The sequence below is a fragment of the Macaca mulatta genome, chromosome 6, assembly GCF_049350105.2.
Source record: "Macaca mulatta isolate MMU2019108-1 chromosome 6, T2T-MMU8v2.0, whole genome shotgun sequence".
NCBI classification, from domain to species: Eukaryota; Metazoa; Chordata; class Mammalia; order Primates; family Cercopithecidae; genus Macaca; species Macaca mulatta.
The window spans coordinates 125,346,324-125,369,929 of record NC_133411.1 but is presented as its reverse complement, the minus strand read 5'-3'; the positions used below and the strand labels follow the sequence as shown (position 1 = coordinate 125,369,929).

The window sequence follows — 23,606 nt, the reverse complement described above, 5'->3', positions numbered from 1 at the left end:
TTGACCCGTGGGAAGCACAGTGACTCCTCAAGGGAGAAATAACCCTGAGGACAGGCAGAGACAAAAGAGGGAGGGGAGACTGTCATCCACAGCCTGGAAACTCTGCTCTGTTACTTGGCCAAAGGAGACACCATATGAAAGAGGTTGTTCAACAGCACCATGCTGTAGGAGGTATGTTCCACAGGTCTCCTTGGCACAAACCCCCTAGCTAATCAGCCTTGACACACTGATGTGATAATCCCTTTGGGACTGCCCAGATTCATGACAGGCAGAGCTCTGATCATTTATTAACGCCAAGGTGAACCTGGGCTTAAGGTACCACTTAAAGCCAAAAAAGAGGCAGCAACTTAGCACTAAATATTTGCTAGCCAATATATCCAATAAAAACCAAAATAAGCTGAACACAATAAAATGGAGTAAATAACTAATCTTTCAATGCAAACACATAAATCTGTACCCACAAGAAACAACAGCAAGCAGGGAACCATGACCTCCCCAAAAGGACAAAGCAATAATAAGTAGAATCTCTAAGAGACTATGTATCCATGATGAACAAAATATTACTGAGATTTCATTTGCCTCAGGTTCCAATGTGGCTCAGAATGGCACTGTTCCTGACCCAGCCTTTTTAAAAATTTTGATATTTTCTTCATTATTATTTTTTGTTAATCTTTGTTTTTAAAAATGTTGCCTTAAAATATTATTTATCTTGATTGCTGAACTTCCTTTAAATTTTGTGTCTGAGGTAAGTGCCTTACTTGTCTACCCTACTCCAGGTCTCCTGCTATGTCTTGAAGGTGAAAACATTGAAATTTTAATACAATTCAATTTAAATGAGTAACTCTATTAACAATTCAGGGGGATGTTAGGATTAAAAACCTTCTAAAAATTTATGTTTTAGACAAAAGGCAGCAAAGCATATACTCACCTGAGCACTGAGATTGAGGAAATGTATGTCTCACTGATTTCCCATAGAAAAGGCTTATGTGACTACACGTGTGACCTCACGAAGTTTTATTCCACTGTGTAATAGTAAAGGGTCTCCCAGAATCTGTAAGTGAAGGCTCAGTTAAGTGCAGCTTAATGGTTTTAAAGATTAGCTATTAGCTCTCATCTGAATGCAGCAAAAAGTATCCTGGGGACTGTTCCCCATAGGAAAGAATATCTAGGACTTATAAGGCTCTACTGTTGGGGAGTAAGCAAACAAAAGAGCTGCACCCTGCGCCCACTTAATGGTGTCTGGGTCTGGAAAAAGTACCACTTCTGGAAAAAGTGCTGAGGGTAACCTTTATAGCTCCCTGCATTGAGAGGACCCAGGACGAAGAGATGGGACTGAGGACGGCTCTTTGATGTTTCCCTTCTCTGAGCCTCACGAGGTAGCCCAGCCCTACCTGTGGAAATCATGTCGAGTGGAGAAGGGGGCCTGTGTGACTTTCCTAACACCTCAGGAGATCATGTTTTGAACTTTAAAAACATGTGCGGCCACTTGTTATTTGTCTTTTTTGCTTTATCTCTGGGAATCTCTCTGTGATCTTTCCTCCCTGTAATTCTTTAAATTAAAAAAGGCTCAGGGAGAAAACAAAACAAAACAAAACAAAAAAACAACTTTTTATGTGTCAATGCTGGTGAGATAACTGAAAAGATGAAACTGAAAACCACCTCCTTGGAGACCCAGGAATGAGTCCCAGGACAAAAAAAAAAAAAGTATTTTTTTGTGATTTGCCATGGATTCGAGAAACCACTGTGGTTCCAGGCATCATTTTGGGAGTTAAGAGATAAAAGGACTCTTCCCACCCTCTGGCCATAGTCAAGTGAGTGATAAGACGTACCAGTCCAAAACGCAGAGCAGGATAACCACAAGTATACAGTAGTATAGTTTTTGGTAATCTAGTTAAGATTTCCTTTCTCCTAAAGTGGCATTCTCAATAACAGAAAGCTTTGAATTATGAGAACAAACTGTATAGAGCCTGATGAACTGTTCCTATGCTCAAGAACTGAATTTAGGTGACTGTCTTCAGCTGTATGGTGATCCCTGTGGTGGACAAATAAGCACAGGCCTTAAGTTTTCCTTAGGAATGAACTAGCTAATATTAAGGCTTTTTAAAAACAAAACTATAACTATTAAAGAAGAATGCATTTTTGGAAATATTTAATTTTCTCTGAGAAGAGAATACCATACAGTTTAGAGAAAAATTCACTAGAGCCTCTAAGGTAATGTTAAGAACTCTTTTTACCAAATGTCACCATTACCTCATATTACTTACCTCAGTGCCTCCCAAACTTTTTCTCACATCATCCTACACACAGATATATTTCTCTATCATATTGGAGTAAACCTTAGAGGATTTTTGAACCCTCAACTAGGCTGCTTACAGCTTAAAGAATTTAAAAGATATATGTGTCAACAGGAAAAAGCTATTGATACAGGAGTTAAAAAGAAATCACTTAGGCAGATAGTGAGGGCACAGGAGTCCTTGGTAAGGTTTTCCTTTTAATGAAAAGCAGCCCCCCAATCATTTTCTTTTGTAACAAAGAGCAGCCTGTAAAATCGAGCTACAAACATAGACAAGCAAGCTAGAAGCTTGCACAGGTGAATGTCGGCGGTTGTGCCAATAGAAAGAAGCTACTTGGGAATAGGCATGTTCAAAATGGCAGCTACATCTTCTCTTCTCTCTGCCAGTCATGTGTACAGTATGGAATAGGCAAGATGTCCCTGGCCAAGTAGAAAGCTCGCTTGCATAAGATTAGGGTGGGGCGACCAGCCTCCCTTGTGCACCATGATGGAACCAATCTGTAGGCCCTAGGTAAATCAGACACCACCTCCTCAAGCCTGCCTATAAAATCTGGTATAATCTGCTGCAGGCAGCCTTTCTCTTTCGGATGCCTCTCTCTCATGAGAGAAAGAGAGCTGCTCTCCTCTCTTCTTTATTTTGCCTATTAAACTTTCCACTCCTTAACCCACTCCATGTGTGTGTGTTTGTGACATTAATCTTCTTGGTGCAAGACAACGAATCTCGGGTATTTCCCCAGACAAAGATGCCACTTCACTATATCCATGAAAATACAGGGACCTTTCACCTCAGTTAAATACATGAGAACCTGATCAGTGGTCACATATATGCCAGACAAGTTGCGGAATCTTGTGCTCATTCCAAGACAGAAGGGGCATAATGCTTGCTGCACTTGCTTCGTTTCTGGAGGTAATATAGTTTTCAATGGGTGGCTGCTTTGGTCTATTCACCAAATACCTGATTAAAACCTTGTGTTGACCTAAGTACTGAAATGATTTTCTACCCTACTATGTGATCTAAAACAAAACTTTAACTTATGAAAAGGCATAATATATGTGTTTGTTAAAATTAAACAATTTTTTTCTACATTTCAGAAATCTAGATACATTCATAAAGATAAATTAGTCATTATTGCTCTTTCTGTTTATCTATCTCTCTTTCTTCTACTAAGCATATGCTTTTTCTACTTAGCCTTTATTTGACATATGCTTTTTTTAAAAAAACAAAAACAAAAAAAAACTGTAACATTTGAGATTTGAGTAGGTCTTAAGGCAAGATAAGGCTCTATTAGGCCTAGACATCAGTGCTAGTGACCCTGTGAATTCCAAAAGAGCTTGTGGTATCTGTAGAAGCTTGGAGTATCATCTCAAGCCTGTGGTGAGGCCTTTAAGGTTCTGAAGCAAGGCCTTCTCCTTTGAGTCCTTACTGGGCTCTGAGGGATTTTGAACAGGGGAAAGCGGTGACCACAGGATCCAAACTATTCACCATGAGTGCTCTCTGCTCTCCCTATCTATAAAGGTGAGCAGGCGAAGAAACAATCCATTATTGGATGGAAGTGATGTTTATGAGACCGGGGTCTGCCACATCTATCAGGCCATATGGAAAGTTCTCTATGACTAGCTACCTGAGAGGGAAAAAAACTAAAATTCAGGATAAAGAAGCCTCAACTATATGCTGCCTTCAAGAAATGCATCTCATCTATAAAGACCCACACAAACTGAAAGTGTAGAAAAAGCTATTTCTTGCAACTGGAAACCAAAAAAACAGCAGGAGTAGCTATACTTAGATAAAATAGACTATGAATCTAAGATCGTAAAAAGAGATGAAGAAGGTCACTACATAATGATAAAGGAATCAATTTAGCAAGAGGATATAACAATTATAAATAGCTATGCAGCCAACATCAGAGCAGAAAGTATAAAGCAAACATTAATAGACTTAAAAAGAGAGATAGACTGCAATACAATAATAGTAGGGGACTTTAACAGCCCACTCTCAGTAATGGACATATTATCCAGACAGAAAATCAACAATGAACCAGCAGAGTTAAAGTGCACACCAAATCTAATAGGCCTCTCTGACATTTATAGAACATTTCACCCAACTGCTGCAGAATACACGTTATTTTCATTAAAACATGGGACATTCTCCAAAATAGATTACATCTTAGGTCATAAAACAAGTCTGAACACATTTAAAAAAAAAAAAACAGAAGTCATATCAGTAATCTTTTCTGAACATAATGAAATCAAACTAGAAATCAGTAACAAAAGGAACCTCAGAGAATACATGAATACATGGAAATTAAACAAAATGCCCCCAAATTACCAATGGATCAATAAAGAAATTAAGAAGAAAATCAAAACTTTCTTAAAACACATGAAAATGGAAATACAAAATACCAAAATCTGTGAGATCCAGCAAAAGCAGTCCTAAGAGGGAAGTTTACAGGGATAAATGGCTGTATCATAAAAGCAGAAAGAGGCTGAGTGTGTGGCTCACGCCTGTAAATTCCAGTGCTTTGGGAGGCCAAGGCAGGTGGATTGCCTGAGCCCAAAAATTTGAGACCAGCCTGGGCAATAAGGCGAAATCCCATATCTACAAAAAATTAGCTACTCAGGAGGCTGAGATGGGAGAATCATCTAAGCCTGGGAAGTTGAGGCTACAGTGAGTTGTGATCATGCCACTGCACTTCAGTCTGGGCAAAACAAAAACAAAAACAAGGCAGAAATACTTCCATAAACATTATAACAATGAATCTTCAGAAACTAGAAAAGCAAGAACAAACCACATTCAAAATCAGTAGAAGAAATAATGAAGATCACAGCAGAAATAAATGAAATAGATATTAAAAAATACAGAAGATCAAAAAAATAAAAAGATGGGCTTTTTAAAAGATAAACAAAATCAACAAACTTTACCTAAACTAAGAAAAAATGAGAGAAGATACAAATAAATAAAATCAGAAACTAAAAAGGAGACATAATGATTGAAGCCTCAGAAACAGAAGGCTGGGCGCGGTGGCTCACACCTGTAATCTCAGCACTTTGGGAGGTCGAAGTGGGTGGATCACCTGAGGTCAGGAGTTCGAGGCAAGCCTGGTCAACATGTTGAAACCCCATCCCTATTAAAAACAAAAACAAAAAATAGCTGGGCATGGTGGCAGGCACCTGAAGTCCGAGGTATTCGGGAGGCTGAGGCAGGAGAATCACTTGAAACCAGGAAGCGGAGGCTGCAGTGAGCTGAGATCAAGCCACTGCACTCCAGCCTGGGTGGAGAGTAAAACTCCATCTCAAAAAAAAAAAAAGGAGAAAGAAATAGAATCATTAGAAATAATTATGAACAACTACATGCCAACAAATTGGAAAATCTAGAAGATGGATAAACTACTCAACACATACAAACTATGTGTTTCTTGCTTCTCAGCACACAGGCGTATGCACATCTCAAATCAGTTAATCAGCATGCACTCATTCCCAATGACAGCCAACAAAGACATTCTAAACAAGGTTTGGCTTTGCTCATACAGACCTTGCAATATCTACATTCATCTTTGGCTCATATGTGACCCATCTGTTGATGAAAAATTAATGAAACACAGTGTGTCACATATGCCCATACATTCATTGTAGGATTCAGGCTAGAAGTCATGCTTTTGGGGATGTGTCAGAGGAATATGTGGAACAAATTCTGTTGATTCTTCCCCACTTAATAAAGGATTCCATGCCTTGGCTCCCTGGAAAAACATCTGACCAGAAATAGGAAAACGTCTTGATAAGTAAACCAACATGATAAAGGAAGATCATTAGCATAATTAAGCTACAGATGTTGGAAAGGAGTGATAGAGAGGCTTTACATACGGGTGTGAGACTACATCAGAGAAATGAGGGATACTTTGATTACCGTGAGGGGCATCAAACCCCAAATCCAGCATATTTGACAGACTGCTAGTTGTTTTCCAAAAGGTAACAGCATTGGCAGGGGAATTTCTTGGATCCCAAAAATGGACTCCTTTAGAACTACTAGGTAAAGGACAACCATGTTTTAAGGTATTTTTTTTTAACCACTTCCCGAAATGGCAGTTTGTATTACCACCCCTTCCTGCCCCACTTGGAGAAGCAATGCAATGTAATGTGAAGGGTTTAGACTGAGGATTATAGAATCTACTGTCTACTCTCGGCTCTGCCAAGAGGGCTACATGACATGGGACAGGTCATTTGTCCCCTCTGAGCCTTACAAGTGGTTAGAGCACTTCGTATTTCCCTGGTTCTTTCTGGGTCTGTGTTGTTTTCATTCTTTCCTTCTGAATGTTCCCTTAGCTTGTCCTTAACAGCAATCATTCACTCCACTTCCCAGTTGGGGCCAATTCTGCTGTTTGACCTGCAGTTGGAGCCAATGCTGCTTATCCCAGTCAACATTATTGATCAACATTACTGAACAAATAAATGATCACACACATGAACAAATTTGTGACGCTTTCCTGTCAGCATGCTAGACCTCTCAGTAGGCTGTTATTACATCTCAACAAATGGGGGTGTTAAAATTAACTCAAATTGTGCTCAATTAATCAGAACTTATTCAAGACTTTCTATGTGTCAGGCATCAAAATAGGCAAGTGCCTGTAGTGATCTGAGATATATGATAAAGTCCCCGCCCATAAGAAACTTTACCTTGTCTGTGACTTCACACCAACATTTAGTAAGTGCATCAACTGGGGTCCAGTCAGGAGACAGGAACCAAACAGTGATTTAAATAAGGGAAGTTTAATATAAAGAATGATTAAGCTGGCTATGCATGGTGGCTCACACCTGTAATTCCAGCACTTTGGGAGCCCAAGGTGGACAGATCACCTGAGGTCAGGAGTTCAAGACCAGCCTAGCCAACATGGTGAAACCCGTCTCTACTAAAAATACAAAAGTTAGCTGGGCACAGTGGCGCATACCCGTAATCCCAGTTACTTGGGAGGCTGAGGCAGGAGAATCACTTGAACCTGGGAGGCAGAGGCTTCAGTGAGCCAAGAACACGCCACTGTACTCCAGCCTGGGCAACAGAGTGAGACCCTATCTTAAAAAAAAAAAAAAAAAAAAAAAAAAGATTAAGCTATAATAGAATAGTAACTATAAGATGTAAGAGAACTTTATAATGTTCTATAGGGGGCTGAGGGAGAGTGCTCAAAGAAGGATGAAATTGGAAGGGCTCTCCTCAAGGCTCAGATTCATATCTTGTTGCAGGTCTACTTGCAGTTCAATGGATGGAAGAGAGGTTTGCTGACCTGTTCATGCCACAGCTGGTTCACAGTCACTGAGCAAAAAGAAAGCTACTCTCTAGGAAGTACCTGAGCCACAGCCAGTGATTGGGTATGCACAGATAGATACACTGGGAATCACTGTTGGGTAGAAGGCTTGGCACTCCTGGTGTCCATGTCAGGAGGGCAAATCTGAGGGGCTGGGTACCAGTGGGTCACAATTGATGAGCAGGTGAGTGGGCATGCAGAGGGGCTGGAGGTACTGCTCTGGGCAAGAGGGCTAGAATTTCCAGTGTCTGTGTTGGGAGGGCTACAGGAAGGTAATGACTAGGCTAGGCCAGGGCTGCAAGCTTACCAAGGGACTACGTGCTCTGGCTGGGGCACAGTACCACCAGATGCACTCACACTCATACCAGTGAACAAAGTGCAGCTGCTGGAGCCTACAAGAGAAGTCCCTTCCTCCTGCATTGTCCCTCCAGCACCTTCTACTTAGAAAACTTAATATGGTACTCACATAAAGGAGGAGAGCTTAAAGGGATTCCAACCATTAACAACAGAGCAAGTACTCAAGGGAAAATTTGGAAGGGCAAAAATTGATAATTGGCACAGTGAAGTATCGAAGGAGCCTTAAACTAGGGCTTAGATATTCTGAGTTCTAGTCTGAGTTCAGCTGTGTAATCTGAGGCGAGTGACTTAGGTGTCTTAGTTTTTAGTTTGTTCACTTACGAAATGGAAATAACACTCGCTCAATTAACTAAAGAATAATGCAAGGATCAAACGAGAACAAGCATATGAAAGGACTTTATAAACTGTAAAATGCTACACATTTCCAGTGGGTCATTGCTGTGGTAGTTATATTCAGTATTACACTTACCATCAAGCTGAGTAATGTTTAGTCTAGAATTAAGGCCAAAGAGATGACCCCCTATCTTATTTGGAATCCCTAGCACCTAGTACACTTACTTAAACAAAATAAAGAGGTTTGTCTTTGTTACCAGAACTACAGTTTAAAAAACTTATTTCTTGATGGATAGTCTCATGAAGGTATTGCTGTGTCTACTCAGTCATGATTAACCATAGTCTCTCAAGGGTGGCACACACTAATCTTTCCCCATTTTTCATCTTACCAGAATGCTGCTGGTGGAGTCCGTAGGAAGAGCCTTTTTGCCCTCTGATCAACCTCTACCTGAGGACCTAAGGCAATGCTTTTATTGTAGCTCCTGATATGCAAGCAGAACTAGAGCACTCCAGAAGTAACCTCATTTGACTGGCCTATTAGTTAATGGGTAAATACATGTATAAATGAATGAATGACTAAGCAAATAGAGTTACCCGGCCAAGGCCGTGCTCAGCATCCTATTAGAATACAATAATTATAAGGCTATCAAAAACCATTGTTCTTTAAATATAATGCCTTTTCACACACACACATGCATGCACACACACACACAACACTACCTCTGTACAGTTTCCTCCATTCCTTCCTCCTCCTTTTCAAATAAATGAAGAAATCCTGAGTATATATACAAAATAGCTGTTATTTTGTGTATTTGCAGCCTGAAACTCACAGTAGAAAATACCAGGGTTCTGTCTTGGCATCTTGGGCACTGCTCTCTGAGATCTGGAGTCTCTCTCTGTGTGAAGGGTAAGTTCCTGATGGTCTCTGCCTGTCCTGGGACTGCTGTTGATTCATGCAGGGAGACAGCCGAGAACAAGCTGTGGCTGAAGAGGGCAAAATATGAGGACATGCTAATTGGTTTGGGAAAGGAACCTCCTGCCATCCGGCTCTCTGCCCCCACAACAGTGGTCAGGAAGGAGAAGCAGAAAGAGGCAAACAAGCTGAATGGTTCTGAAACATATCGTGGGACATTTCAGACGCCCCTGCAGGGAACTGAAATGTTGCATGTTCTTTAAAGCTAAATATCACTAATTTAATTTAAATAAATTTTTTTGTACTGCCTGTAACACATTTTGTGGATGAAGCTCAGAAGAAAAAAAAAAAAAGACGCATATAGATTCAGGTATGGTAGTAGTTAATTGTCCAAGGCAGAAATGACTTGGCATTGCAGAATCAGTTTCTTCTGCTTTTGATACACACTGGGATAGGTTAAATACTTCAGGGTGAAAATAACATGGAAAAAGCCTTTCATTCATTCATTCCCCTGCCTCAAGCACATCTCATGGGTTTCAAATGATGTAAATCATTCCAACTTGTAGATGATCAAATACGTTTTAAAAAGGAGGCACAAAGGTAGCCCTGAAGCCGCCTGGACATCTGTTACTGGAGCACACAAGAGTAACTTGATCCATCAGTTAACATCTCATCCTCTCTTTTTCTTGGTTTCCTATTTAGCTATGTTGCACTGTAAATGCTTAGTCTGGAAAGAGAGGAGCAATGTTTTGTATTGTTCTTTTCCTTCTACAAATGCAGCAAATAGCCAAAAGACAGAATCAAGCCAGGCTACTAAGGGCATATTCCATACCTCCTCACTTTCCTAGGGAGCTAGACGGGGATGTTGAAGTTCAAGTTCTCACTCAGAAGCATATAGAGGAAAGTGAGTGTAAGGTCAATTTCCACCATGCCAGGAACTGGGAGCAGACTCTCAATGGTCCACTGTGGCAGGAAGGTAGCCAATGAGCCTTTGAAACTGACCCGGCAATGTCTTCCCTCTGCTTTCAGGGAGGTGAAATTTTTGCTCATTTAGAATGGAGGGTTAGAAGTGTCAAGCAGGTCTTCTTTGGGAGTCAGTCACTGATTTCAAAGCCTTCTTCTCTTACTGGAGGGTCACTTGAGAGTTGAAAGGTACGAATGATACCTTTGATATTTTTGCCTATAGCTGTCTGCATGTTTATCACTGAAAAAAAGAGACAGATCTGCTAAGAAGACCTATAAAGGACAGAGGCTGAAATTGTGATTGTATTAATGGAACCTGACTAGAAAATTTTCAAATGCCCAAATCTTAACCTCCCATTCACTCCTGATGCTGACATTTCCAAAAGAGCTACACGTAGAAAGACTGATAGCAACTGGGAACCAAAATGACAATTATCTTTCAGAGCTTGGTAAGGTTGTGTAAGAGCATATGTTCATTCTTAAGGACTAAGAAAGACACTCCCTCCCTACCTGCCCCTCTTCCCCACACACCTCAGCTTCTCCTCAAAATCTGGACTATCTCTATTCCAACCCATGGAGTGGAAGCAAGAGATGCAAGAGGAGCACCATCCAAGGGCATGGTCTTTTTACAGTCAATCTGGTCATCGATAAACACGGCCAACCAATACTTTAACTGACCAAACAGAATGGCAAGTCCTTCTTCCCTAAAGGATGTGGGAGAACCAGAGAGGGCCAATAGGGAAGTAGGCAGAGAGGCAGAAGCATTTCTTCTTCTATAACATATTCACCTCCTTTCCATAAAAATGTTCTATTTGAAATCCTATACAGAGAAGTTTATGAAATTGATTTGGCTTCCTTTAGTAAACCCTAAAGTTAAAACCCTTACAAAAATGATGAAATAAGGTTTAAATATTTAATTATAGGAGAATTTTTAACATTTCAAAAAATACAATCCTATGGAAAGAAAATTTGACCTGTTGTGGCTCTGTTTGTTCAAGTAGACTCCTGTAACCCTGGATCTCCTTACATAGACTCTAGAGCTAAATATAAACATGAATTAAAAGAATTGTCAAAGATTATCTTGGTTACAGGTTTAACTGAAAGAGTAAACTAAAGAAAAGGTATCAAAGAGTAGAAATGCATTTACAGGAATGGCATTAACTTAAGGAAAATGATCCTGGAAAATCAGAGACGGGAAGAGTGCTTCATGGGAACCAGTACAGAACCACAGCACTGTAAAATCAGGGCATTTGGGTAAATGCCTATTGAGGGCCTGAAGAAATAATCTCACAGGTGGTGGCCACACTCTACTGGTCCATCAGTTTAGGGCACCTATCAACACGTATGAGCCTGCCAAGCAGAACTTTACAAGATCACTGACCCAACCATATAAAGGAAGTTAACAGCATATCTAGCAAAGATGGCCACCCCCAGAGTCCTCCAAGCCTGCTGTGTGAGAAATGCCTGTGCTGGATGATTTGCAAGTCCAGAAAGCCGATGCATCCAAACTCAGTTTCTTTTTACTACTCTAGTTACTTTGTTTGGATGACATAAGGAAAGAACACACTTTGCAGTAAGAACCAAAACTCTGACAAAGAGGGCCTTGAGTTTCAAGGATTCACAGGGCATTCTGCCACAAGGTAGAAAAGTTAGATGTTATAAATCATTACTCTATCATAAGAAACTGATCCTTCACATTGGGCTCTACATCTAAGGGCACAGTCTTAGTTGCATAGGGAAATTTTAAACTAAAATTAAACTAAACTATTACTGAACAGCTTTCTGTGTGGCTCTGTTTATCTTGCCTGCATTCTGTACTATCTATGTCAACATCTGATTTTTGTCCAGTTGGTACATTTGTGATAAGCTGGAACAATCTGTGCCACGTAAAGGGAGACTTAAAAAAACTTTGTCAGAATTGTCCCACATCAGTGAGGAAAGCCTGTTTGTAAGCAGTGTGTACAGGAGTGTGTGTATGTCTTTAATCAAGATACTCTTTTCAGCAGGAAATTAAAATCTTCTGGGTAATGAGCTCAGAAAATCTATACACACTGTACCTATATTTCAATATAAGAATGTTGTTGATGTCTCTCTGGAGCACTTCATTTTGACCCTGTCACATAAATCAACTCTGAAATTGCTAGGAATGTAACTGTTTTCAGTCTTTGCAGCATCAGTACCCAGAAGCATGTGTAGGTCAACTTCATGAATACCATAAATCTTTTCACAGCAATGGGAGAACTTGCTCTAGCCTTCTGGAGGGCAGAAATCTGGGTCTCTGGTTGGTTATAAGGCTTTTATTCTCATGTTTATCTCCTGGATGATGAATAAAAGGTTCAGTGACCTCAGGAGATACTCCCTAGAAGGGATGTGGCTATTCTCTAATGGAATTACCAAATACCAGCATATCTGGCTAAACCAGTTTGAAACCTACTTTTGCACAACTTTAAGTTTACAATTATTTTAAGAATTTAGGTGCTACTGTGCAAATAAATGGAGAGAGCCAAAGGTAGAGAAAAACTATTTACGTACTCTATTAATTGATTCAGTCAGTATTTCTAAAGCACCCCAATGTTGACAGAACTACCTGCATCAGCATGGAAGAGAGTGAGAAGCTGAACTGCAAAGCAGAGCACATGCTCTAGAATACACAAGTCACCTTTTCTCTAATCAGCTGGAAATTACTGTGCTCCTCTGCCAAACCATAACCACATTCTTGGGATGGAGAGGAACGCTGGTGCTTCTAAGGCTGATGTGTTAAAGCAGCCTTTTCCAGGGGACAGCAGCTTTTTCCTTTGTTCCCTTATGTAGTCTGGTTGAAACTGCAGAAGAGTTTGAAATGTGCATGAGAAGTAGTGCACAAAGGAAACTCAGAAATCTCAGAAGGAAGGAGAGATGAAGAAAGGCCTTGAGAAATCACTGCACTCCTTGCCTTATAGCAAGTCTATATTTTTTATAGATTAATAAAATCTTTATTATTGACTTTTCCTTTAAAGCTTTGGGTAGAATGTACAGGGTTTTTAATTTTTATTTGCCAATTAAAAAATACAAACACAAGTCAGAAAAAAATAAATGCAGCTATTAAATTTACTATTAACTGCTTTCCTTTACCTAGATTTTTTGAAGGAAAAAAATCTTTAAAACTCATTAAAAAATCAGATTCTCATTAAAAGATGCTAAAAATGACTGAACTCTGGTTTCACTAAAGGAACATTATCATATATTCATTATTTTTTCTGCCTTGGAGATTAAAACAGTCTCTCTAAGCCTATAGCACCTTCTTCCTTACAGATTTATAGACTGGACTTGCTTCACCTTTCTTGTCTTTGCAGACTATTTCTTTTGAAAGAAAAATCAGTAATTTTCCATTTCAAATAAAACAAAGTAGGCTATGAAAACTGCCATCACTTAGATTTGGATTGTAGGTCTCCATAACAGCTAGTACAACCTTATACTTCAGAGAAAAGCAAAAGAGCTTCAAAAAGACTTCAAGAGTGTGCATGTGGGGAGATGGAAGCAATGGTTAAAAATCCTTAAAATTCTCCAAAATTAAAAATGCCATTAAGCTTTACTATAAAATACCTCAAATTAAAGTGTTCCTAATTTTAGCATTAAATGAGGCTGGTCTATTGAGTAGGACTATTTGCATAATGATGGCAAAAAAAAAAAAAAAATCAAAGTTTTAGGGAAGCAAATTTAAATTCTAATTCCTGAGTAGCTTCTGACTAATGCATCTGAGTAAATCAGAACCATCCCAGTCCTCTTACTCAACAGTAGAAAAAGAATTATGGAAAGACTTTGGGGGAAATTTACAATACACTCTTATGGTTTCTCAAAACTTTTGTCTCAAAATAACCACACTGAGGGAGGGAGGTGAATATAGGTTCCTAGTAGCACTGAGAATTTAGCCTGAAGTTGCAGGCTGCAAGCACAAAGGTTTTGTTTTGTTTTGTTTTTAAAAGTTTCCCATTTCCTCTTGAACATTTATATGTATTTTGCCATAAAATGTTAATCTCCATTTTAAAATATGTTTTACATTACTGCAATTACAATAAAATTATGTTGCCACCATATTAGTTAGGCTACAGGCAAAACTGCTGTGTATAGCCTAAACTGATTCCAAATTTAATTACTCAAACAAGATATTTTATTTCTGTCAAGGGCATGGAGACAGTTGTGTTCTACAAGGATATTCAGGGACCCAGGTTCCTTCTATCTTGTTGCTCCCTACCTCTTAAAGCATTAGCATTCTTGTCTGCTCAAAGCTGACTCAGCTCCAAATTTGGGTTTCAGTCACAGAAAGGGGAAGACAACTGGAGATGAAGGATCACTTCCATTCACAATTCATTAGCGACACTTAGTTCCATGGCTGCAGTAGCTGCAAAAGAGGATGGAAAATGTAATTTCTTCTACCTCTGACAAAAAGTAGAAGTGATGCTATTGAAATATATACAATGTCCATCTTATGACTTTTTGTGTTCCCTACCAACTACCTCTTTATTCCTCTAGGAATGCTCCAGTTTAGAAAGCACAGTACAAAGCAGGGTGCTGCATCTTTTCTTTCTATAAAGGGCCAGGTTTTAGGCTTTGTGGGCCATATGGTCTCTGCTGCAACTACTCAACTCTGTTGTTCAAAAGTAGCTACAGACTACATGTAAACAAATGAACATGGCTGTTGTTTTAGTTATCTATTGCAGCATAACAAATTATTACAAAGTTAGAGGTTTAAAACAACAAAGTTTTCATCTCACAATTACCATGGGCAGAGTTCAAGCATAGTTTATTTGGGTCCTTTGTTTAGAATCTCACAAGGCTACAATAAGAGTCAGTTGGACTGTGTTCTCATCTAGAAGCTTAACAGGGAAAAAACCAAAAACAAAACAACAATAACAAAAACTATTTCCGGGCTAATTCAAGGTTGTTTGCAGAATTTACTTCCTTGAGGTTATAAGGCTAAGGGCCTCAATTTCTTGGTGGCTGTTGTTCTCTCTCAGCCCCTAGAGGTCACCCTCAGTTCCTTGCCATGTAGCCCTATCCACAGCCTCTCTTATAACATGGTATTATTTCTTCAATGCAAAGAAGAGAGAAAGTCTCAAGAGTGAGTTTGGTAGCAAGACAGCTGTGTTCCAATAAAACTTTATTTACAAAGACAAGCAGTAGGTCATGTCCATCATTTGCTGACCCTTGGTATAATGAATGAAGTGTAGAAGACATTATTTAAGGTAAGAAGAAATCAAAGTTCATTGAGTAGAGAAAAAGTTAGATTTCTCAGAGCCAGAAGGGCCATGTGGAAAGGTACTCAGAAAAAAAATATTTTTTTCATTCTGGTCCCATAATACATGTATTACCTCATTTTTTAAATACAAAATAAAAGCAGAATTGGCATTGTATTAGAATCTGTGATTATAAAATGGAGTTGTTATTAGAATGCCAAATAAGTTTAAAGTGAAGGGGCTTCATAGCAAGCTTTCTACAATTTTGACTCTAATTCAAACTTCACCTGGAAAAATTTCAACAGAAAGCCTGCTTATTTTCTTAGTGATTACAAAAATGTCAGCTAATGCTTATTATATGATTGAGATTCAAGGATTATGCTAAATGTTTAAGATGAATTTCACTGAATCTTCAAAATATCTTCAAAATAATAACTCATGTAATGTAATGAGTTATAATAATAGGAATAGTAATCTAAATAACATGAGTTATTTATTTTGAAGATTATTATATATTATTATATAGGCCTTATTATATAAGCCCTTACACTTAAATACTGAGTTATTGGCTCTCATATTTGCTGATTTTTTAAAGAGATTTCCTTTTCAATCCTTCTATAGTTATCAACATGACATATCTCAATATGTCCCATCACTCTTCCTAAACCAGCATTGATCCTAGGTTATAAAGAATGTTGAGGGTGAAATGTATAGAAGGAAGAAGGGGCTGCTGAAGGTGGCTTGAAGCAAGTGAGTTCTCATTAATTGTTTGTGAGAGTACAAATTAATATAATCCTTTGTAGAAACAATTTAGCAATATATATCAAAGGCCTTGAAACACGTAAATGTATTTTTGAAAATACAGAAGAGGTGTGTATATTTGTATTATAAGATGTCTGTTTTTTTGTTTGTTGAGATGGGGTTTTGCTCTGTTGCCCATGCTAAAGGGCAGTGGCATGATCATGGCTCACTACAGCCTCAACTGCCTGGGCTCAAGCAGTTCTCCCACCTCAGCCTCCCAAGTAGTTGGGACCACGTGTGTGTGCCACACCTGGCTAATTTATTACTATTATTTTTTGTAGAGACAGGACTCGCTATGTTGCCCATGCTGGTCTCAATCTCCTGGGCTCAAGCAATCTGCCCACCTCAGCCTCCCAAAGTGCTAGGATTACAGACATGAACCACAGCACCCACCAAATGTTTGCAGTATTAGGTAGGTACTTCCAGGAAGTGAGATGGCAAAATGGAGCAACTTTGTTTTAATGAGCAACTATATATATATATATGTATGAGAAAAGGTATCATTTTGTCACCTAGGCTGAAGTACAGTGGGGTGATAGAATGACTGTAGCCTCAACCTTCCAGGCTCAGGTGATCCTCCCACCTCAGCCTCCTGAGTAGCTGAGACTACAGGCATTCACAACCAAGCCTGGATAATTTTTGTATTTTTTAATAGAAATAAGGCTTTGCCATGTCACCTAGACTGGTCTTAAACTCCTGGGCTCAGGTGATCCTCCTGCCTCAGCCTCCCAAAGTGTTGGGATTACAGGCATGAGCCACCAAACCTGGCCTCATTTTATAATGGAAATTCTATTAAAGATAAAAACAGAAAATAAATCTTCATACTTTTGACACAGCAACTCTACTTCTAGGAATCTATACTAAATATCATGAGAGATGTGGTCTAGGGTTTATGTATAATTATATTTATCAGTAAGTTCCTTATGTTAAAAAATTAGAATAATCTAAATGTGCCAAAATTTGGATAATGTAATTATTTTGAGACATATAAAATATAGATCATTCAAATGATGAAATATTTAATATACATTAAAATTATGTTTGCGCAATAAGGATATGAAAAATGCTCATGCTGTCAGGGTACATAAAGCAAAGTATGAAACAGAATTTATGGCATTACTTCAATTTGTTAGGAAAGAAGAAAAAATGAACAAGAAAGATAAATGGATACAAAAAAACTGCAATAAATCTATCAAACTATCATTAATGGCCATTTTTGGATGATAGGATTCGATAAGTTTAGATTAGTTATTTATGATTTTTTGGTATTTCCTAAATAAAAATAATCGTAATAATTTATAATTAGGGAATAATTACAAATATAATTTGTAATAGATATAAAAATTAGTTCCTCTTTCTAACAAGCAATTCTATGTCTATTCAATCCTCATGTCACACACTCGTGAAAGACATACAGTAAATTTACTTGCCAAGATTGCAGTTCCAGGCCCCATTAATCTCCTCATTCATCTTACTTTTATAAAAAAGTAACATGCACTTAATACTCCTTAGAAATGCCACATGTTCTTTGACTTGTGCATCATAACAACAGTAATGTTTTAAGAAAGAAAGAAAGTTATCTTCAACTAAATATTTCAGAAATAATTATCTTCTTAGTTGGCATTAGACCTTCTACTTGCCCTTTATTTAGTGTCTCTGAGTCAGACTTTGTTGAACCAGACTAATGGAAAGAATACTATTTCCCATATTTTTGCATAGGTTTAAAGATATTTCTTTTAGGGAGCATGTAACGAACTACTTTCAGAAAACTTCATTTCTAACCATCATATTTAACTTGGATACCTACATCGAGAATTCAGTTTGGTCACTAAACCAATGAAAACTTCTGTTTATCTATACGGCTACTGTCAGGAAGGCCTATCAAATTTAACTTGGGATGATGTATATTTATATGTACATGAGAAAAAGTCTCAAAGAATGTTTACCAAAATGTTTATAGTACCTCTAGGACTTCAGGTGTTTACCTCTGAGAACTGGCAAAACAGAGCATAAAAAAGTAGGAGAGATCCTACAAGCCATATTACATTAAAAACATGCCTTCCAGATATTCTACCAATGAAAGTTTGAGTTTAAAAACTTTTAAAATCAATCAACTATGGAAAACTGTAATAGTTGTATTGTGAAATAATCCAAACTCTCAATTCTTCTAAGCAACAGCTTACAAATAGATACACAAACAAATGTGGGTATAAATTCCATATACTGAATATTTGAGAGATATTTAACAGTTGTATTTCCCAGATATTTCAAATAAGAAATGTGCTTCAATTTCAATGACTTTGGTTATTTAAATATAGGACATTTCTGAAATCAAATTTCTTCATGTGAAGAAAGTCATGTTTGATTCTCTCTCTTTTTGGGAACAATATAGATATTTCATTCATAAAAAATGCAAGTTTTTTTAAACAAATGTATGTAAATGTACTCATTTACAAACATTCATGGCATAAAATATACTATAAATGTATAAAATAAAAAAGTACACTTCAACCAATCCTAAGACACTAAAATTTTATTAACAGAAATCAACATATTTATAGAAAGAGAATATAAAAGGTATCTGATTTGAATAATGGTGCCCATTTAGCACTCATTATGATTATTTTATTCAAGACCTGATTCTGTCTCCCAAACTATAAAGTGAATCATTATTAATTTGCAGCATAAAGAAAAACACACAAAAACCTGGACTATTATTAAATCATTAAACTCAGAGAGAAACTGAAGTTGACAGAGAAGCTCAGACTGGAATTAACTGATACCATACTACTCACTATTTTACATTTCTTTCCTCTATTATTTCTGAAGCAAAATATACTCATCATATTCAAATAAAAATGCCATAGTGTATTTGATTGTATGTGGCTACTTTCTTAATTTTATTTATGTAATTACCAAAGCTCTGTATTCTACTAAGGTACACATCTTATCTTGTATCCATGGACCCTCCTTGATACATTATGGTATCATCAAGCAAGTTTTAAAAACTAAGCAGGACAGGCAAGAAAGCAACACTATGACAGTAAAAACAATATGGTATTCACTTTTGTTTCCTTTAAAGCAAAAGTGTTCTTAATAATTACTGTTGGCTGACAGAACTAAAGAAAGTATATTAGAACCTCAGTACTCTTAACAATGATCTCTCTTGGTTGTTATTTGTCTAAGAAGTGATAAGCCATATAATTTACAGAAAGCAAGCCACTGAATCCTTCAGAAAACACAACCTGGCAATGTATCTTCAATGCAAAATAATGAGGTGGCAGGAGCGTGATGAAAAAAACAGTCTTCGAAAACATCATGTAAGGGAGTCCAGTTGTGCTTGTATAGTCTCTAGCTATTTACAAAGACAAAAAAAAAAAAAAGAAAAAAAGACATTAGTGAAGGGAACGAAACTCATATCAATTGTTATTTAGACACATGCAAATAGAAAGGAAAAAATGGCATTGGTAACTATGAATATTAAATCTATTCACATAGCAATAAAATCACCAGTTAGAATATTTTTCTTTTTATGTGAAGATATTAGATTTTGTGCTTGAAAATTTAAGTTTTCAAATTTTCAAAGAAAGAAGATTTCTTAATACTGTTAAGTGTCTTCAGCTGTTTCATTTTAAATTATCACTACATAATTTTGTTTTTAATGAGACATGGGGTTTTATTGGAGGCTTATGTACGAGAGAGTGAGTACAGTGGTGGTGGGCTGAACAGGATAACTACATGCATGGTCCAGTGGCAGTGGGCTGGGCAGAAGAACTGCCTACTTTATAAGATTTTTAAAGTTGGGGGTGGAGGGAGTATATTTTCCTGGATTACAAAATCAGTCTTCAGAAAGAAACATGAAACATGCTCACAGATAAATCTCTAAAGGCATGTTTCCCTTTACCTTTGGGCCCAGAAATTAAAGTATTTGACATATATATTTAAAGTGTCCGTGTGGCCAGGAATCACAAAGTTCATTACTTAATGTCATATTAAAGCAACAATCCTATTGCTTTAATTAAAACTATTTTCCTTTTCTTCCTGATTTAGTTTTTCAGATTCTCTTCATTTCTCCTATACTTCCCCCTGTGAAATATAAGGTGTTTATAAGGGAAGTTTAAAGAACTTAGTTCCATAATAGGACATTTAAAAATAATAATTCATAAAATGAAAACAAAATATTATGAAAAAAACCCCCACATATTAGAAAATTATTTTAAAAATATAGACCTTGTTATAGAAATCAAACAACTCCTTGTGACTGAATTCCACAAGAACTTTCTCCAGGCTCTGTAAGGAAGAAAAACAACAAAAAGAATGTAGCTGCACACAATTTACATCACATTTTTTCTCTCCAGATAATCTTAGAATATGACATAAGATTGTCCTCTGAGTGGTTTTTAAAAATGCTTACCCGCTCTACTCAACCCCATGATTCTTAGAACTCAAAAATGCAATTAATAACACTCTACTTTAGCAAAAGGTTTCAACTCTACAGAGACATCTGTCCTTCAAGTTGACTCTACGAAGGTTAATAAAACATATGCCAGTAAGAGAACAACTTCATTATCTAATTTTTTTCAAGACAGAGATAATACATGAGATTATATTTCATCTTTCTCAGCAGTCTGTTTGAAATCTAGTAAATACCATTACACAAAGACACTGGAGGCAGGATATCTGATTGAACTCATCCAGCCATTAATGCCTCACATCAGCATAGCTACTGCCTCCAAGCACTAATATAGCAGTTGTGATCTCAACATGCTGAGGGTTACCTTCTTTAATGTACAGACTCAGCAAAAGTTCACAATTAACACAACAGTTTCAAAGCCAGGACTTAAACACTCTCTTTCCTTTTACTTCACATGCATTAGAGAATCCTTTATGGGTGCTACAGATGCTAAGTAATATTGTGTATGTATGTATGATGCTGTAGTAAAGTATGATATTAAACTAAACCCAACTCAACTCAATCCAACCTACTTTTGGTTGACTCCATACACTGAGGAAACAATTCAAACAAGTTGCTTAAGACTGCTCAAATGTATTTATTTTATTCAAGGTCCCTCTGAAGAAGTGAAAATTAATGAGGGGACAATGCCAAGAATATGCTAACTGCTCTGATCACACTGCTGCAATCACGTGATATAAAATGGGCATCATGAACTAAAGAAGTAGAAAATTGATGCAAAATTGAGCCACATAATTAATTGTTTATGGTCATTTCCAACATACTATTTATTCTAGTTCCCAGGTCCTATGTTCACTTTTGTTTATCTGTTTTAATGATTTCCATTTCTATTTACAAAGCCGACATTTCAAACCAAATTCTCTCTAATTCCAGAAGAGTCGATGGGGCTATGTTCAGAAAATGTATCTCACTTTTCATGAAGCTAAGTGTACAGGATCAAATTTCCATACTTCTAAGTACTTAAGCTTTAAAATGAATAAAGAAGTACATATGCTTTAAAACCTCTTCCCTTAAGAATGATATAAAATCATAAAGTTTTTATATTATATTAGAAAAATTCATTGGCTGTCACACATCATTAAAGCTCCAAAGATTTAATCAGCATCATCTATACATACTATATGTCCTCCTAGCAGTTAAGGAAGGATGATACCCTAAATTTCTGAGAAAAGCAAGACAAGTTCATTACTCTCACCTCCATCCAAAAAGATAGGAGAGAATGAAGGCTGAATCAGTGTGTAAACAACTGATTTGATGTACCCCTAAAAGTAGCAGTCAAGCCACGTTCTTGTTTTCTGTATTTTGCTTTGCTTTGTTTTAAGGTGGTGTTTCCTAAAATGTTACATTGACGAAACAGAATACATTTAAATTCGAAAACACACTTCTTAAAAGAACAATTGCTATAGTGGTAGACTAGGAAGCTAGAGGCCCTCTTTCCACCACTAAGATACCAAGTTAACAATATATGGATCAGAATACCCTTGTGAGAACTTTAGAGACCAGTTGAGAAGCTACAGGACCCATGCCATTATAAAACCAAGAAGAAATTCCAATGAAAGTGGTAGGAAATTAATTTCACAGTGTTCAGTGTATCCATGCAGATATCCTCTCCCATGTGGAACAGTTGGAGCAACCAAGAAGAACCCCCCAACCCCCATGTCAGAGCTCTTCCCTCAGGACAGAAACAAAAGAATGAACGATACATCCAACATTCTGGCTTTCTGGGGATTCCCAAGGAACTGGTTTCTGTATCACTTAAAGAAGGGCACTCACAGGCCCAGCACCAGCGTTTGGAAGGCACTGAAAACAGAGGTGAGAGGCATATTAGAGCCGCAGTTCCACAGGCAGGTGCCAGAGGGAGCAAGATATCAGAAAACATTTGAGAGGCGCTAGAACTCCCAGCTGGGCTGATTAGTGAAGGTCTTTCCCTGAGCAAGGTCAGTATGCCAAGACTGGAGGAAGTAGTTGCCTTTCAAAATGCCCAGCAAAAATCACAAAGCATACAAAGCAATAGGGAAATATACCCTAATCAAAGGAACAAAATAAAACTCCGGAAACTTACCCTGAAGAAACAAAGGTCTATGAGCTACCTGACAGGAAATTTAAAATAACTATTATAGGGATGTTTAATGAGCTAAAAGAGGGCTGGGAGCGGTAGCTCACATCTGTAACCCCAGTACTTTGGGAGGCCAAGGTAGGTGGATCACCTGAGGTCAGCAGTTCGAGACCAGTCTGGCCAACATGGTGAAACCCCTCTACTAAAACTACAAAAATTAGCCAGGTATGGTGGCATGCACCTTTAATCCCAGCTACTCGGGAGGCTGAGGCAGGAGAATCACTTGAACCCAGGAGGCAGAGGTTGCAGTGAGCCAAGATCGTGCCACTGCACTCCATTTGGGTGGTAAAGTGAGACTGTCTCAAAACGACAGAGAGAGAACACAGACTATTGAAAACAATCAGGAAAATGATACATGAACAAAAACACAGAAACTATAAAAAGAACCAAACAGAAATCCTGGAGCTGAAAAATACAATAACTGAACAGAAAAAGTTATTAGAGGTATTCAACAACAGTCTTAGGCAGAATCAGTGAACTTGTAGACAAGTTATCTGAAATCACTGAGCAGAGGAGAAAAAAGAAAGAAGAAATGTGAAGCGATGCTAAGGGATTTAGGACAATATCAAGCAGGTCCATGTATACATGATAGGTATTCCAGAATGGAAAGTAAGAGAGAAAAACATAAGAGAGCTTATCTGAAGGAAAAAATGGCTGAAAACTTTCCCAATCAGTGGACAGAAATGTATATACAGATCAAGAAATTCAAAGAACTCCAACTAGGAAAATCCAAAGATAACCATACTAAGACACATTATAGTCAAACTGTGTAAAGTCAAAGACAGAAACTTAAGAGCAGCAAGAGAAAAGTGATTTATCACATATGAGGGAGCTTCCATAATATCACCAGCA

At 37.7% G+C, this 23,606-nt stretch overlaps 1 protein-coding gene across 3 annotated transcripts in view; it reads right to left on the bottom strand.

Annotated features, from left to right (window-relative positions):
- Nucleotides 1-18,679: 18,679 nt before the first annotated feature.
- Nucleotides 18,680-23,606, bottom strand: part of COMMD10 (COMM domain containing 10) — a 245,342-nt gene continuing 240,415 nt past the window's right edge. For all 3 annotated transcript variants that reach the window (XM_078005113.1, XM_015140615.3, XM_015140617.3), the window contains 2 exons: nucleotides 20,395-20,454; nucleotides 18,680-19,519 (listed from right to left, as the gene is read on the bottom strand). In XM_078005113.1, the coding sequence (XP_077861239.1) occupies nucleotides 19,516-19,519; nucleotides 20,395-20,454 (64 nt within the window). In that variant the 3' untranslated portion in view covers nucleotides 18,680-19,515. The remainder of the gene's footprint in view (nucleotides 19,520-20,394; nucleotides 20,455-23,606) is intronic.